This window comes from Scyliorhinus canicula, chromosome 8 (genome assembly GCF_902713615.1).
Source record: "Scyliorhinus canicula chromosome 8, sScyCan1.1, whole genome shotgun sequence".
Lineage (NCBI taxonomy): Eukaryota > Metazoa > Chordata > Chondrichthyes > Carcharhiniformes > Scyliorhinidae > Scyliorhinus > Scyliorhinus canicula.
The window spans coordinates 153,591,959-153,605,870 of NC_052153.1; the positions used below are offsets into that span (position 1 = coordinate 153,591,959).

At 43.0% G+C, this 13,912-nt stretch overlaps 1 protein-coding gene across 2 annotated transcripts in view; it reads right to left on the reverse strand.

The window, feature by feature from the left end:
- Positions 1-200: 200 nt before the first annotated feature.
- gfm2 (GTP dependent ribosome recycling factor mitochondrial 2) overlaps positions 201-13,912 on the reverse strand; it is a 68,306-nt gene continuing 54,594 nt past the window's right edge. For both annotated transcript variants that reach the window (XM_038805479.1, XM_038805480.1), the window contains exons 15-16: positions 4,894-5,076; positions 201-2,792 (exon numbers count right to left, since the gene is read on the reverse strand). In XM_038805479.1, coding sequence (XP_038661407.1) covers positions 2,664-2,792; positions 4,894-5,076 — 312 coding nt within the window. In that variant the 3' untranslated portion in view covers positions 201-2,663. The remainder of the gene's footprint in view (positions 2,793-4,893; positions 5,077-13,912) is intronic.

The window sequence follows — 13,912 nt, forward strand, 5'->3', positions numbered from 1 at the left end:
CACACAGTAAACAGTTTATCAACTACCAACCCTGATAACCCCCCAAAAAGATACAGTACTCTATAGGTAACCCTTGATACCTTTCCTAGCAACACCCACAAGTTAAACCCCTTTTTTAAACAAAGACAGCAGGTTTAACTTCTCTACAGAAACAGGTATTACTTTGAAATCATCAATGAGTTAAAGACTAATGAGCTAAATTTTTTAGCTTGTAGAGAGAAATAGCATTTTACACATCTGCTTGCTTTAAATACAGCTCTCCAACTCTGAAAACGAAACTAAACACATTGCAGCTGCCAGCTCAAAACAAAAGTGAAAGACAGACAGCCCAGCTCCACCCACACACTGACATCACTGCAGCTATTTATAAACATTCATTTCTTAAAGATACACTCCCATGATACTTTGTCCATTTGTGTTGTAATATAACTTTTGAAAAACCCTTAAAAGTTATGCCTTGTTAATGAGGCAGAACTGGGTTTTTAACAACATCCAACAGCAGCCCTGGAAAACTTTTCTTTATGTAATGTTAACTTTTTCAATTATGATGAATATGTTAGTTAAATATAAATCATTTTTTAAAGAAAAAAATTATATTTCCGTTTTTAATGTTTATGTCCTTATCTTTATTTTGCTCTCTGTAGAATTTAGTGCATTTTATTTCCTGGTTTCCATTTTGTGAGAATTCTTCAATGTAATTGGCTTCTTGGCTCCAGGTGTCAGAAACCTATCCTGTGCAATTGTGTAGGTTTACTGCTTTTTCGAAAACAGCACAGATGCAGTAGAAATTTTCAAAAGGGAATCTGAAGTATTATGCGGAAAGAGCAGGAGTGTGGGATTAACTGGACAGCTCTTTCAAAGAGCTAGTACAGACATGAAGGTCCAAACTGCCTCCTACTGTAGCTGGAAGAGTTCTTTGAAATCTCCCATTCTGATGTTGCAAAGTTGGATGCCAGCAGCAAAGAGGGCGCCTTTACATTACCGTCGCCATTGGCCAAATGACCAAAATTACATTGGCAGGTAGACGTATTGAACAGTGTGGCAAAGCGGGTATGTGTAAAAATAGGTTAGACTGTCGCAGTGCATGATATGCCCCAGCTTCAGTGCTGCCCAGAACTTGATAAGGGGATGGCAGATGATCCTACGCGTTTTCTCCATTGAACACCCCCCACCCCCAGGTGTATCAGCACCAGCAGAGAATGGAATCAGTTGAGGTGGGGGCAGAATCGGCCTAAAGATTAGCCTGAATTAAATTTAGACCCTGGTTCAACCTCCAACTGACCCAAGGCCTAAATTAGCCAGGTATCTAAAGCCTGAGGAAAGGGAGAGTTGCCAACTTGCTCTTCTTTCAAATGCAGGTTCAACGGGCCTTATTATCCCAGACGTCTACTGACCAGTACCATTTTCTCTCGCACAGTGCAGTGCAAACCGTATGTGCTTGTGTTTTGCAATAACATGATGTCAAGGTGTTATTTTAATGAAACGTCCTGGCATATAAACTTTACGGCATAAAAAAGTTAAATAATAAACTTTGTAGATCGTTCACTTTAGATAAAGATGCACCAGAGAGATCTGCTTCATGATTTCAAACAATACACACCAAACTTGTCGGGTTGCCATTCCTGTTGGAATGACTGAGAGACGACTGGATTCGCCCTCAGCAATCTCCCGGCAGATGCTAAAAGCAGTCCAGAAGATTTTGAAATGACAGGATTCCGTTTATTGATTCCCAGCGGCCACAGAGTCCATTTACTTAATGGTGATGGATAAATGTGTTTGCAGACAGCACTCCTGGAGACGCAGCGCGATGACCTGGATGTTTATGTCACGGCCACGCACACATACTCCGCTCACGATATCGCCCAGCCTGTTTCACTTCCCCACCGGAATCTGGCACTGAGCAGGAGAACGAGCCAGCCTCAGGTGAACCCAACCTCGAGGAGAGACTGACAATTAGAAACCAAAGGACCCAGCCCAGCCAGGAGCTAAAGGAGCATGCAATAAAGGGCTACTGTTTGAACTTTCAACTGCCCCTGCCTGGCTGGAGAATTGATACCCACCAGTCCATCCTAGCCTAGAAAGCTTTAGCGGCTCATGGGACCCTTGCTGAAGAGAAAGTCCCAAGAGACTGAGAGGTATGCGGGAGCGCTGTTTCCAGTTTTACCACTGGGCTGGAAACATTGCATTGGCTACAAAGGCCTAAAACGTAGAAAGCTTTTCACCGAGAGATAACTCAAGAGTCTCACACTAAAATAGAAAACTTGGCTTTACTGTGCACAATTTGGGAATGACAGGTCAAAGGTCAATCAAAGACATAATCAGATTCAGGCAAAATAAATCTCCAGAAACAGCTTCACTCTGAGTTGGCAACCCTACAAACCAGAGAGGTAACTTTACAGATAGACTTCCTACCAAAGATTTACTTGAGCACAGATTGGGATTTTGTCGATACTCTGGTCAGAAATGATGTCCCAAGGAGGTGAAGTCTTTTCTGTTCTCAACAGGATTCAGGTAACATCCCATGAATACCCTGATCCGTATCCAGAGTTTAAACAACCTTGTTGGAATGCGGATGGATTATTTTCTGTTTCAAGGGAAAATCTAACCCTTAAAAGAGTTCAGTCTGGAATTTCCGCCAGTCACTTGTTCACCTTCACAGGACCTTACACCTCACCCATCACCTTGTTGAAAAGCACCTTTTGATCTTGTGGAGTCATTGCCTCGTAGCTGGACAACTCCAACGTGAAAGTAGCATTGCCTGACGTCAAAGTGCGAAGTGCAGTTGAATAACTCTGCAACCAATTAACAAAGAAGTTCAGATCCATCGGAAAACGTACAGCATTAAAACTGCCGGCAAAGCCAAGAATGAGTTATACAACCAAAATCATTTATACTGTAAACAAGAGACTTCAATCAAAATCAAAAATAATGTTCACATGAGAATAATTTCTCACAATTCTATTATTTCATAATTTAAACAGTCTTATACAATATATCACAAATGTATTTGAAGACAATGCAAATCTGAGTGCAAAATTTCTTTGAATTTAGCAGTAAACTATGAGGTTAAAATTTGATTGTGCTGCTTGGGTGGAATGAACTGGGCGCAGGGAGCTATCCCTATCCAGAAACACAGCAAGAAGTCTTACAACACCAGGTTAAAGTCCAACATGTTTGTTTCAAACACTAGCTTTCGGAGCACTGCTCCTTCCTCAGGTGAAGCAGTGCTCCGAAAGCTAGTGTTTGAAACAAACATGTTGGACTTTAACCTGGTGTTGTAAGACTTCTTACTTTGCTCACCCCAGTCCAACGCCAGCATCTCCACACCATGGTATCCAAAAACAGGCAGGCCGAAGGATCAGTTAATGTTGAGCTTTAGTTTAAATTGTCTAAAGAGTTACATGCACTTAAACACTTCCCCTGGTCAACCTGCTGGTAGCAGCCCTCAGGTAGGTCTCAAAAGGGGTGTGCATGTTGCACGGTGAAGGCATGTCTTACTGAGGTATGGGTGTCCAGCACATGCAATAAAAGAGCTAGAAGGTTGTAACGTCTGCTGTAAACATGAACAGGTAACGAGCAACAGCTTATGGGATTCAATCTTGAGTCGTCTATGTAATATATAGCAATGTTGGGTACTCTTTCTTTGATAGATTATTCGCGCTTTCTTATCCATCTGACCTGCAGGTATCGGGCATAGAGTGGAGTCTGGTTTTCACAAGCAATCAAGAATGGTGAGCTGCACCTGAGTCGGAGGGCATCCTGCAATGTGAAATACAATAACCATCCCCGCAGCATAATGTAGAGTGGGTGCTGCACAACTTCAGTTGCACAGAGAATAGGTTTTGTCAACCCCTGCATTGGGTTTCCTCACAATTTATATTTGCTTGCACGTTTCCCCTGCCTTGACCATGGCTGATAAACATTGAAAGGTTATTTTGAAGTCTGATAATGATTGAGATCATATCATCCCCACACACACCCCTCTTACCTTTAAATATACATATTCCTTAAATTTGGACCTGTTGGCCAGATTTTCCCCTTTCACCATTAGGGCTGTAAGCTTTGCAGACAGCTACGAATAAATTATCCAAACAAAACGATATGTGGGAAACTGAGGTAACCAGTTCACTGCACTGCTGACGAACCAGCTGTGCTCCAACAAGGTAGCAGAAAATTCTCTGACAGTGGAAACTTTCCTTTAGTTTTGTTTACATGTGGCAATGCCCAGATTCTTCGGGCTCACGTTCAGGAGCAGATCAGTCAGAAAACACATTTTTCTTTTTTTTTTTTTAAATTTAGAGTACCCAATTCATTTTTTCCAATTAAGGGGCAATTTAGTGTGTTCAATCCACCTACACTGCACATCTTTGGGTTGTGGGGGTGAAACCCACGCAAACACGGGGAGAATGTGCAAACTCCACACGGACAGTGACCCAGAGCCGGGATCGAACCTGGGACCTCAGCGCCGTGAGACTGCAGTGCTACCACTGCGCCACCATGCTGCCCAGAAAACACATTTTTAACCTCAATTCACTTAGTTTACTCATGCTGTTCAGAATTTTCTGGAACAATTCTCTTCATTGCGACTGTTGAGCCAGGGGCCGGTTTCGCTCAGTTGGCTGGACAGCTAGCTCGTGATGCACAGCAAGGCCAGCAGTGCGGGTTCAATCCCCATATCGACTGAGGTTATTCATGAAGGCCCCGCATTCATAACATTTTCCCTCGCCTGAGGTGTGGTGATCCTCAGGTTAAATCACCACCAGTCAGCCTATGGCCATCCTGGATTATGGGAACTTTACTTACTTACTTTTACTGGCTTAAAGTGTACAAAACCCTGGTCCAACCTTTCATAAAACCCTTCAAATGCTCAGCTGGAGGTGTTTTATAACTTACCATCATTTCTGCAAGTGGAACAGAAGCCAATGCGACTCGGCTGTCCTGCCGGTTTTGAATTTCTCGGATACTTCCTCTTCGCTGGGCCAGATCTGCCAGCACCACACTAAGGTAATCCTCTTCTACTGTGATTTCCAGGCTCATCACAGGTTCCAGCACCTGGCTTTGAGCCTGTTTTAATGCCTAAATGTAAAGGAACAGTGTCACTTTGATCAATAGCAAATTCAGGCTATGGAACTGAGAAAGCTAGAGTTTGAAGAAAAAAGTCTACAATTCATGAATGTACAATGTATGTACAACTTTAATGAGGAGATTATGTCACTGAGTTGATCTGCAGCCAAACAAAAGTGTAAATATTCATAAACCATTGAAACTCTACCCTGGTTACACTGTTGAAGTAAAGATTGAATCCTTAAATAAAATGACAGAAAATCTTTTACTTGTCTTTAGACCCCAATTTAGACTGGTCTCAAAACCTCAAAAAGGGGCTTTTCACAGTACCTTCACTGAAGCCTACTTGTAACAATAAGCAATTATTATTATTATTCTCTCTGTGGAGAGAAATACAGTGTTAATGTTAAAGGGCCTGTAGAAGAGTCAATGGACTCGAAGCAGTTAATGTTTCTCTCTCCTCAGATGCCGTCAAACCTGCTGCGTTTATCCAGCATTTTTCTGTCAGATTTCCAGCATCCTCAGTATTTTGCTTTTATCAACACCTTGAAGGTTGTTTTTAATTGACTGTAATTTAAACCATGTCATCATCAACAACAATTTATATTCATACATCATTGTTTGGCTAGAAAATATTCCACGGTCGTTCACCGAGGTGAGTGAAAAGGGATGATGAGTCAAAGTAAGAAAGATTAGAAGGGTCATTCAAAAGTTCTGTCAAAGAGGTGGTCTTCAAGAAGAGAAAGCAGGGTGTAGGAGGAAATTCGAAACTGGGACAAAGTTGGTGATGAAAGTGAGGGGCGGAAGTAAAGGAGGCTGGAGTCAAATTAACAATTTGATGAATATAGACATTGTTACATAGAACATAGAACAGTACAGCACAGAACAGGCCCTTCGGCCCTCAATGTTGTGCCGAGCCATGATCACCCTACTCAAACCCACGTATCCACCCTATACCCGTAACCCAACAACCCCCCCCTTAACCTTACTTTTTTATTAGAACACTACGGGCAATTTAGCATGGCCAAATCACCTAACCCGCACATCTTTGGACTGTGGGAGGAAACCGGAGCACCCGGAGGAAACCCACGCACACAGGGGGAGGACGTGCAGACTCCACACAGACAGTGACCCAGCCGGGAATCGAACCTGGGACCCTGGAGCTGTGAAGCATTTATGCTAACCACCATGCTACCCTGCTGCCCATATTACATTTTATATTTGTGACAGTAATATTATCGAAATCCTGAGTTTAGGTATATATTTGTTGTAGCAATATTGTTAAAAAAAACTAGGTTACGTTTTCCAGATTGTGCATCTGCTCAAGCTATAATTAAGGAGTCTTAAAAGGTGAGGTCATGATTGCTTCTAACCATTTACTTGTTTACATATAGAGGGCTAATTAAATATTGTTATGCTTGCTGGAGATTCCTGGAGTAGTTAATTTATAAGGGGGTGTATTTAGTCCTAGATAAGGTCATGTGACATCTTAGTGGAACACAGATGATGCAATTAATGGGAAAAGCCAGGTCTGTCTATAGTTTTTCAGTTTGCCGTAGGATTTAAGTCTGACAAATGCTGCTAGGTTGAACAGAACTGTACTGATTCTGCTCCTGAAAGGGTCTCTCTCCCAAGTCTCTACACAACTAAGCAAGTAAGCTGTTTGTTAACTTTATTTCTAAGTGGCATTCGAACTGTATTGGGGTGCTTAATTGGAGTCAGTAGCAGGTATAGATAGTAAGTTTAAGTTTTTCTTTTTGTCTAAGAACTGTTTAACTGATAATTGTAGAGCCATTTAATTTGATGTTGATGTGGTTAATTCTGTGTTTAAATTAAAGTTTGGTTTTAACATAAAAGATACCTATTGGTCAGAGTCATCACTACCGGGGTGAAGTATCCATTCCTCACATTTTTATAAATTGAAATAAATTGTTTAGGGTTCTCGCCCGGTATCCTAACAAATGTTGGGGTCTGGTCCAGTATCCTAACAACAGAGTTTGGAAGATGGTTGTAAAACTAGAGGAAGTTACAGAGATAGGGCCAAGGGAAGTCTGCTACAAATAATTTTTAATTTTAGGAGGACCAGAAGCCAAGGTAGGCCAGATGTGATGACTGAACAGTATTTAGTGGAGATAAGTTCTGAGTTAACAGTTTGGGAATGAAGTTCTATTGTTTGGAGCTATTCATTATTATGCTAAATTATATTTAGCTTCAAAATTATTTTTAGGGACTCCAGCTTTCCATAGCAGATTGGACGGCAAGGTGGCACAGTGGTTAGCACTGCTGCCTATGGCCCGGATTTCGAATTCCAGTCCTGGGTCACTGTCCGTGTGAAGTTTGCACGTTCTCCCCGTCTGTGTGGGTTTCACCCCCACACCCAAACATGTACAGGGTAGGTGGATTGGCCACGCTAAATTGCCCATTAATTGAAAAAAAAAAATGAGTACTCTAAATTTTTTTTTTTTTTAAACTTTCCATAGCAAATGACATGAGTCATATTTGTTTGTTTAGCTTTTTAAATCTTTTGCATGGCAAGTTGTCAGAAATGTGAGATGATAATGATACTGTCTCTGGTATCTGCTGAACAGGACGAGCAACTGTGTTACACCTTAACCAATCAGATTGGAGGGCTGAGAAATTAACAGCACAAGGGCAGAGAAAGGAACTGTAAGTTAGAAGGAGTGATTTCAATGTCCAATCATGTATAGAAAAAGAAATGGAGAAAGAAAAAAAAACTTGGATTGAGAGAAAAAGTGGGCAATAATGAAAAAAATATTGAAAATGCTAAATCTGACAACACCAACGAAGACCTGAAGGGATGAGATTCCTCATTTGTAACAGTTAATTTTCAGTGCCAGCAAGGTTGTTTGACTGAAATGACCATTTAACACATTATTAAAAGTGAATGAAATGAACAAGTCTAAACTATGTGGAGAGCTTAGTTTGTAACTACTGCTCAAACACAGTAACTTCACACCATTCAACAGTGAAACAGACAGTGAAGTGTCATTTTTGTAAAGATTACAATGGAGCAAAACAAATTAGGCAGCAACCTTTAGATATTTGAGTTTAACCATGTATCGCCACTTGCCAGAAGCTGCTTTACCATTTAAACAGGAGTAGCATTGAGCTCCCTGAGCCTCATGGTTACTTTGATTCCACATTCTGGTTTCTGGAATTAAATTTGACATATAAACCTACGCATTAGGCACATAAGTAGACCATTCTGCCCTTAAACACTACCACCAGAATGAATGAGAACTAAACGGAATTCAGATTTCTAAATACTATACGTAAAAACTTTCTAAATACTATATATAAAAACATTGAGCATTTCCAGCTACGGTTGACTACAAGCTCATCTTCAAAATCAGCAACTGGGAAATGGTTTGCTAACAGCCAAGTTTCCTCATTCAGGAAATGAGAGATTGTTAGGTAACTGCCTTGTGAGACGTCAGTCAGGAAATGCTTTGGTGTTGACAGCCTTTGATTATGCTTATCATATTTTATTCTTTTTCCTCAATGGCAATCTATTCCATTTTGTTTAATTTTCATGGATTGTCAGGTTATACATCTGGAAAACCTCTTCAAGAGACTCCATCTTCCATCAGTACTTTATTCATGTTTAGCTTTTTAAAATTACTTTTTTTTAAAAATCTTCCTTTTTTTGCTGTATCTGTCACAATAGAAGGGTAAATTCACTGATCTTATGTTCCCAGTGAGGAATCACACTCAAAGGGAGTCTGAGTTAGAGAACTTTATTTTAATTCATTCTTGGAATGTGGGCATCACAGGCATGGTCAGCATTTATTGCCCATCTCTAATTCCTCTGGATCATCTGGAGAGCAGACTGGGGGTTGGGCATGAACCTTCAACAAGTGGTTTGATGCAACTGACTGGCTTGATAGACAGCTTCCGAAGGCTGTGGAACCGAAGTCACACAAGTAGGCCAAACTGGGTAAGGATGGCAAGTTTCCTTCCATAGCATCCCTAAAGTGCAGAAGGCCATTCGGCCCATTGAGTCCGAAAGAGCACCCACCCAAGTCCAACCACCCAGCCCTGTCCCTGTAAATCCGACTAACCTGAAAATTAATGAAAATGAAAATCGCTTATTGTCACGAGTAGGCTTCAATGAAGTTACTGTGAAAAGCCCCTAGTCGGCACATTCCGGCGCCTGTCCGGGGAGGCCTGTACATCTTTGGACACAAATTTTAGATAACAGCTGATTACTGCAGATTTTTTTTTAAAGATTCATTTGCGGGATGTGGGCATTGCTGGTTAGGCCAGCATTTATTGCCCGTCCCTAGTTGCCCTTGAGAAGGTGGCGCTGAGGCGCCTTCTTGAACCGCTTCAGTCCTTGAGGTGTAGGTACACCCACTGTGCTGTTAGGAAGAGAGTTCCAGGATTTTGCCCCAGCGACGGTGACAGAACGGCGATATATTTCCAAGTCGGGGTGGTGAGTGACTTGGAGGGGAACCTCCAAGTATCTGTTGCTCTCGTCCTTCTAGACGATAGTTGTCGTGGGTTTGGAAGGTGTTGTCTAAGGTGTCTTGGTGAGTTACTGCAGTGCATCTTGTAGATGGTACACATGGCTGTCCTTGTTCGTTGGTGGTAGAGGGTTTGAATGTTTGTGGAAGGAGGAGCAATCAAGTGGGCTGCTTTGTCCTGGATGGCAGCTATGATAAAGCCATTGAATGTCAAGGGGGTGGTGGTTAGGTCCTTTTTTGTAGGAGATGGTCATTGTCTGGCACTTGTGTGGTGCAAATATAACTTGCCACTTGTCAGCCCAAGCCTGAATATTGTCCAGGTCTTGTTGCATTTGGACATCGACTGTTTCATTATCTGAGGAGTCGCAAATGTTTCTGAACATTGTGCAGTCATCTGCAAACACCCCCACTTCTAACCTTGTGAGGGAAGGGAGGTCATTGATAAAGCAGCTGAAGGTGGTTGGACCTAGGACACTACCCTGAGGAACTCCTGCAGTGATGTCCTGGAGTTGAGATAATTGACCTCCAACCACCACAACCATCTTCCTTTCGGCCAGTTACGACTCCAACCAGCAGAGAGTTTTCCTCCTGATTCCCAGTGACTCCAGATTAGCTAGGGCTCCTTGATGCCACACTTGGTCAAATGCTGCCTTGATGTCAAGGGCAGTCACTCTCACCTCAAGCATTCAGCTCTTTTGTCCACGGTTGAACCAAGGCTGTAATGAGGTCAGGAACTGAGTAACTCTGGTGGAACCCAAACTGAGCATCATAGAACATAGAACATTACAGCGCAGTACAGGCCCTTCGGCCCACGATGTTGCACCGTCCTGTGAAACCCTTCTAAAGTCCCTCTACACTATTCCCTTATCGTCCATATGCCTATCCAATGACCATTTGAATGCGTTTAGTGTTGGCGAGTCCACTACTGTTGCAGGCAGGGCATTCCACGCCCTTACTACTCTCTGAGTAAAGAACCTACCTCTGACATCTGTCCTATATCTATCTCCCCTCAATTTAAAGCTATGTCCCCTCGTGCTGGACATCACCATCCGAGGAAAAAGGCTCTCGATGTCCACCCTATCTCATCCTCTGATCATCTTGTATGCCTCAATTAAGTCCCCTCTTAACCTTCTTCTCTCTAACGAAAACAGCCTCAAGTCCTTCAGCCTTTCCTCATATGATCTTCCCTCCATACCAGGCAACATTCTTGTAAATCTCCTCTGTACCCTTTCCAATGCTTCCACATCCTTCCTATAATGTGGCGACCAGAACTGCTCACAATACTCCAAATGCGGCCGCACCAGAGTTTTGTACAACTGCAACATGACCTCATGGCTCCGAAACTCAATTCCTCTACCAATAAAAGCTAACACACCGCACGCCTTCTTAACAACCCTCTCAACCTGGGTGGCAACTTTCAGGGATCTATGGACATGGACACCGAGATCTCTCTGCTCGTCCACACTACCAAGAATCTTACCATTTGCCCAGTACTCTGCCTTTCTGTTATTCCTTCGAAAATGAATCACCTCACACTTTTCTGCATTAAACTCCATTTGCCACCTGTCAGCCCAGTTCTGCAGCTTATCTATGTCCCTCTGTAACTTGTAACATCCTTCTGCACTGTCCACAACTCCACCGACTTTAGTGTCATCTACAAATTTACTCACCCATCCTTCTACACCCTCCTCCAGGTCATTTATAAAAATGACAAACAGCAACGGCCCCAAAACAGATCCTTGTGGCACACCACTAGTAACTGGACACCAGTCAGAGCATTTCCCATCAACCACCACTCTTTGTCTTCTATCAGCTAGCCAATTTCTGATCCAAACTGCTAAATCCCATGCCTCTGTATTTTCTGCAATAGCCTATCGTGGGGAACGTTATCAAACGCTTTACTGAAATCCATATACACCACATCAACTGCTTTACCCTCATCCACCTGTTTGGTCACCTTCTCGAAGAACTCAATGAGGTTTGTGAGGCACGACCTATCCTTCACAAAACCATATTGACTATCTCTAATCAAATTATTCCTTTCCAGATGATTATACATCCTATCTCTTGTAAACCTTTCCAAGACTTTTCCCACAACAGAAGTAAGTCTCACTGGTCTATAGTTACCGGGGTTATCTCTACTCCCCTTCTTGTACAAGGGGACAACATTTGCTATCCTCCAATCCTCTGGCACTATTCCTGTAGACAAAGATGACTTAAAGATCAAAGCCAAAGGCTCAGCAATCTCCTCCCTAGCTTCCCAGAGAATCCTAGGATAAATCCCATCCGGCCCAGGGGACTTATCTATTTTCACACTTTCCAGAATCGCTAACGCCTCCTCCTTATGAACCTCAAGCCCTTCTAGTCTAGTAGACTGTATCCCCGTATTCTCCTCGACAACTTTGTCTTTTTCCTGTGTGAATACTGACGAAAAATACTCATTTAGCACCTCTCCTATCCTCTCGGACTCTACACACAACTTCTCACTACTGTCCTTGACTGGCCCTACTCTTACCTTAGTCATTCTTTTATTCCTGACATACCTATAGAAAGCTTTAGGGTTATCCTTGATCCTACCTGCCAAAGACTTCTCATGTCCTCACTTGGCTCTTCTTAGCTCTCTCTTTAGAGCCTTCCTAGCTAACTTGTAACTCTCAAGCGACCCAACTGAACCATCACATCTCATCTTCACATAAGCCTCCTTCTTCCTCTTGACAAGTGATTCGACTGCTTTAGTAACCCATGGTTCCCTCACTCGACCACTTCCTCCCTGCCTAACAGGTACATACTTATCAAGGACACGCAGTAGCTGTTCCTTGAACATGCTCCACATTCCCTGCAGTTTTCTTCTCCAGGCGATGCATCCCAAGTCTTGCCTCATCGCATCATAATTGCCTTTCCCCCAGCAATAACTCTTGCCCTGCGGTTTATACCTATCCCTTTCCATCGCTAAAGTAAACATAATCGAATTGTGATCACTATCACCAAAATGCTCACCTACCTCCAAATCTAACACCTGTCCTGGTTCATTACCCAGTACCAAATCCAATACGGCCTCGCCTCTTGTTGGCCTATCTACATACTGCATCAGGAAACCCTCCTGCACACATTGGACAAAAACGGATCCATCTAAAGTACTCGAACTATAGTGTTTCCAGTCAATATTTGGAAAGTTAAAGTCCCCCATAACAACTACCCTGTTATTTTCGCTCCTATCCAGAATCACCTTTGCAATCCTTTCCTCTACATCTCTGGAACTTTTCGGAGGCCTGTAGAAAATGCCTAACAGGGTGACCTCTCCTTTCCTGTTTCTTAACTCAGCCCATACTACCTCAGTATTCGAGTCCTCATCAAATGTCCTCTCAGCCACCGTAATACTGTCCTTGACTAACAATGCCACCCCTCCCCCTCTCTTACCACCTTCCCTGAACTTACTGAAATATCTAAACCCCGGCACCTGCAACAACCATTCCTCGCCCTGCTCTATCCATGTCTCCGAAATGGCCACAACATCGAAGTCCCAGGTACTAACCCATGCCGCAAGCTCACCCACCTTATTCCGGATGCTCCTGGCATTGAAGTAACTTTATTACTTTAGACCACCTTCCTTCCTGCCGGTACACTCCTGCAACTTTGAAACCTTACTCATGACCTCACTACTCTCAGCTTCTTGTGTACTAGAGCTACAATTCAGGTCCCCAATCCCCTGCTGAACTAGTTTAAACCCTCCCGAAGAGCATTAGCAAACCTCCCCCCGAGGATATTAGTACCCCTCTGGTCCATGTGGAGACCATCCCGTTTGTAGAGGTCCCACCTACCCCAGAATGAGCCCCAATTGTCCAGGAATCTGAAACCCTCCCTCCTGCACCATTCCTGCAGCCACGTGTTCAACTGCTCTCTCTCCCTATTCCTCGTCTCGCTAGCACGTGGCACGGGTAACAACCCAGAGATAATAACTCTGTTTGTTCTAGCTCTAAGTTTCCACCCTAGCTCCCCGAATTCCTGCCTTACATCCCTATCCCTTTTCCTACCTATGTCATGGTACCTATGTGGACCACGACTTGGGACTGCTCCCTCTCCCCCTTAAGGAACCCGAAAACACGATCAATAACATCTGTGAGCATGTTATTGCTGTGTAAATGCCACTTGATAGCACTGTTGATGACTCCTTCCATCATTTTGCTGATGATGGAGAGTAGACTGATAGGGCAGTAATTGACTGGATTGGATTTGTCCTGTTTCTTGTGTACAGGACACACCTGGGAAATTCTCCACATTGTTGGGTAATTGCCAATGTTGTAGCTGTACTGGAACAACTTGGTTAGGGATGCGGCAAGTTCTGGAACTCAAGTCTTCAGTTC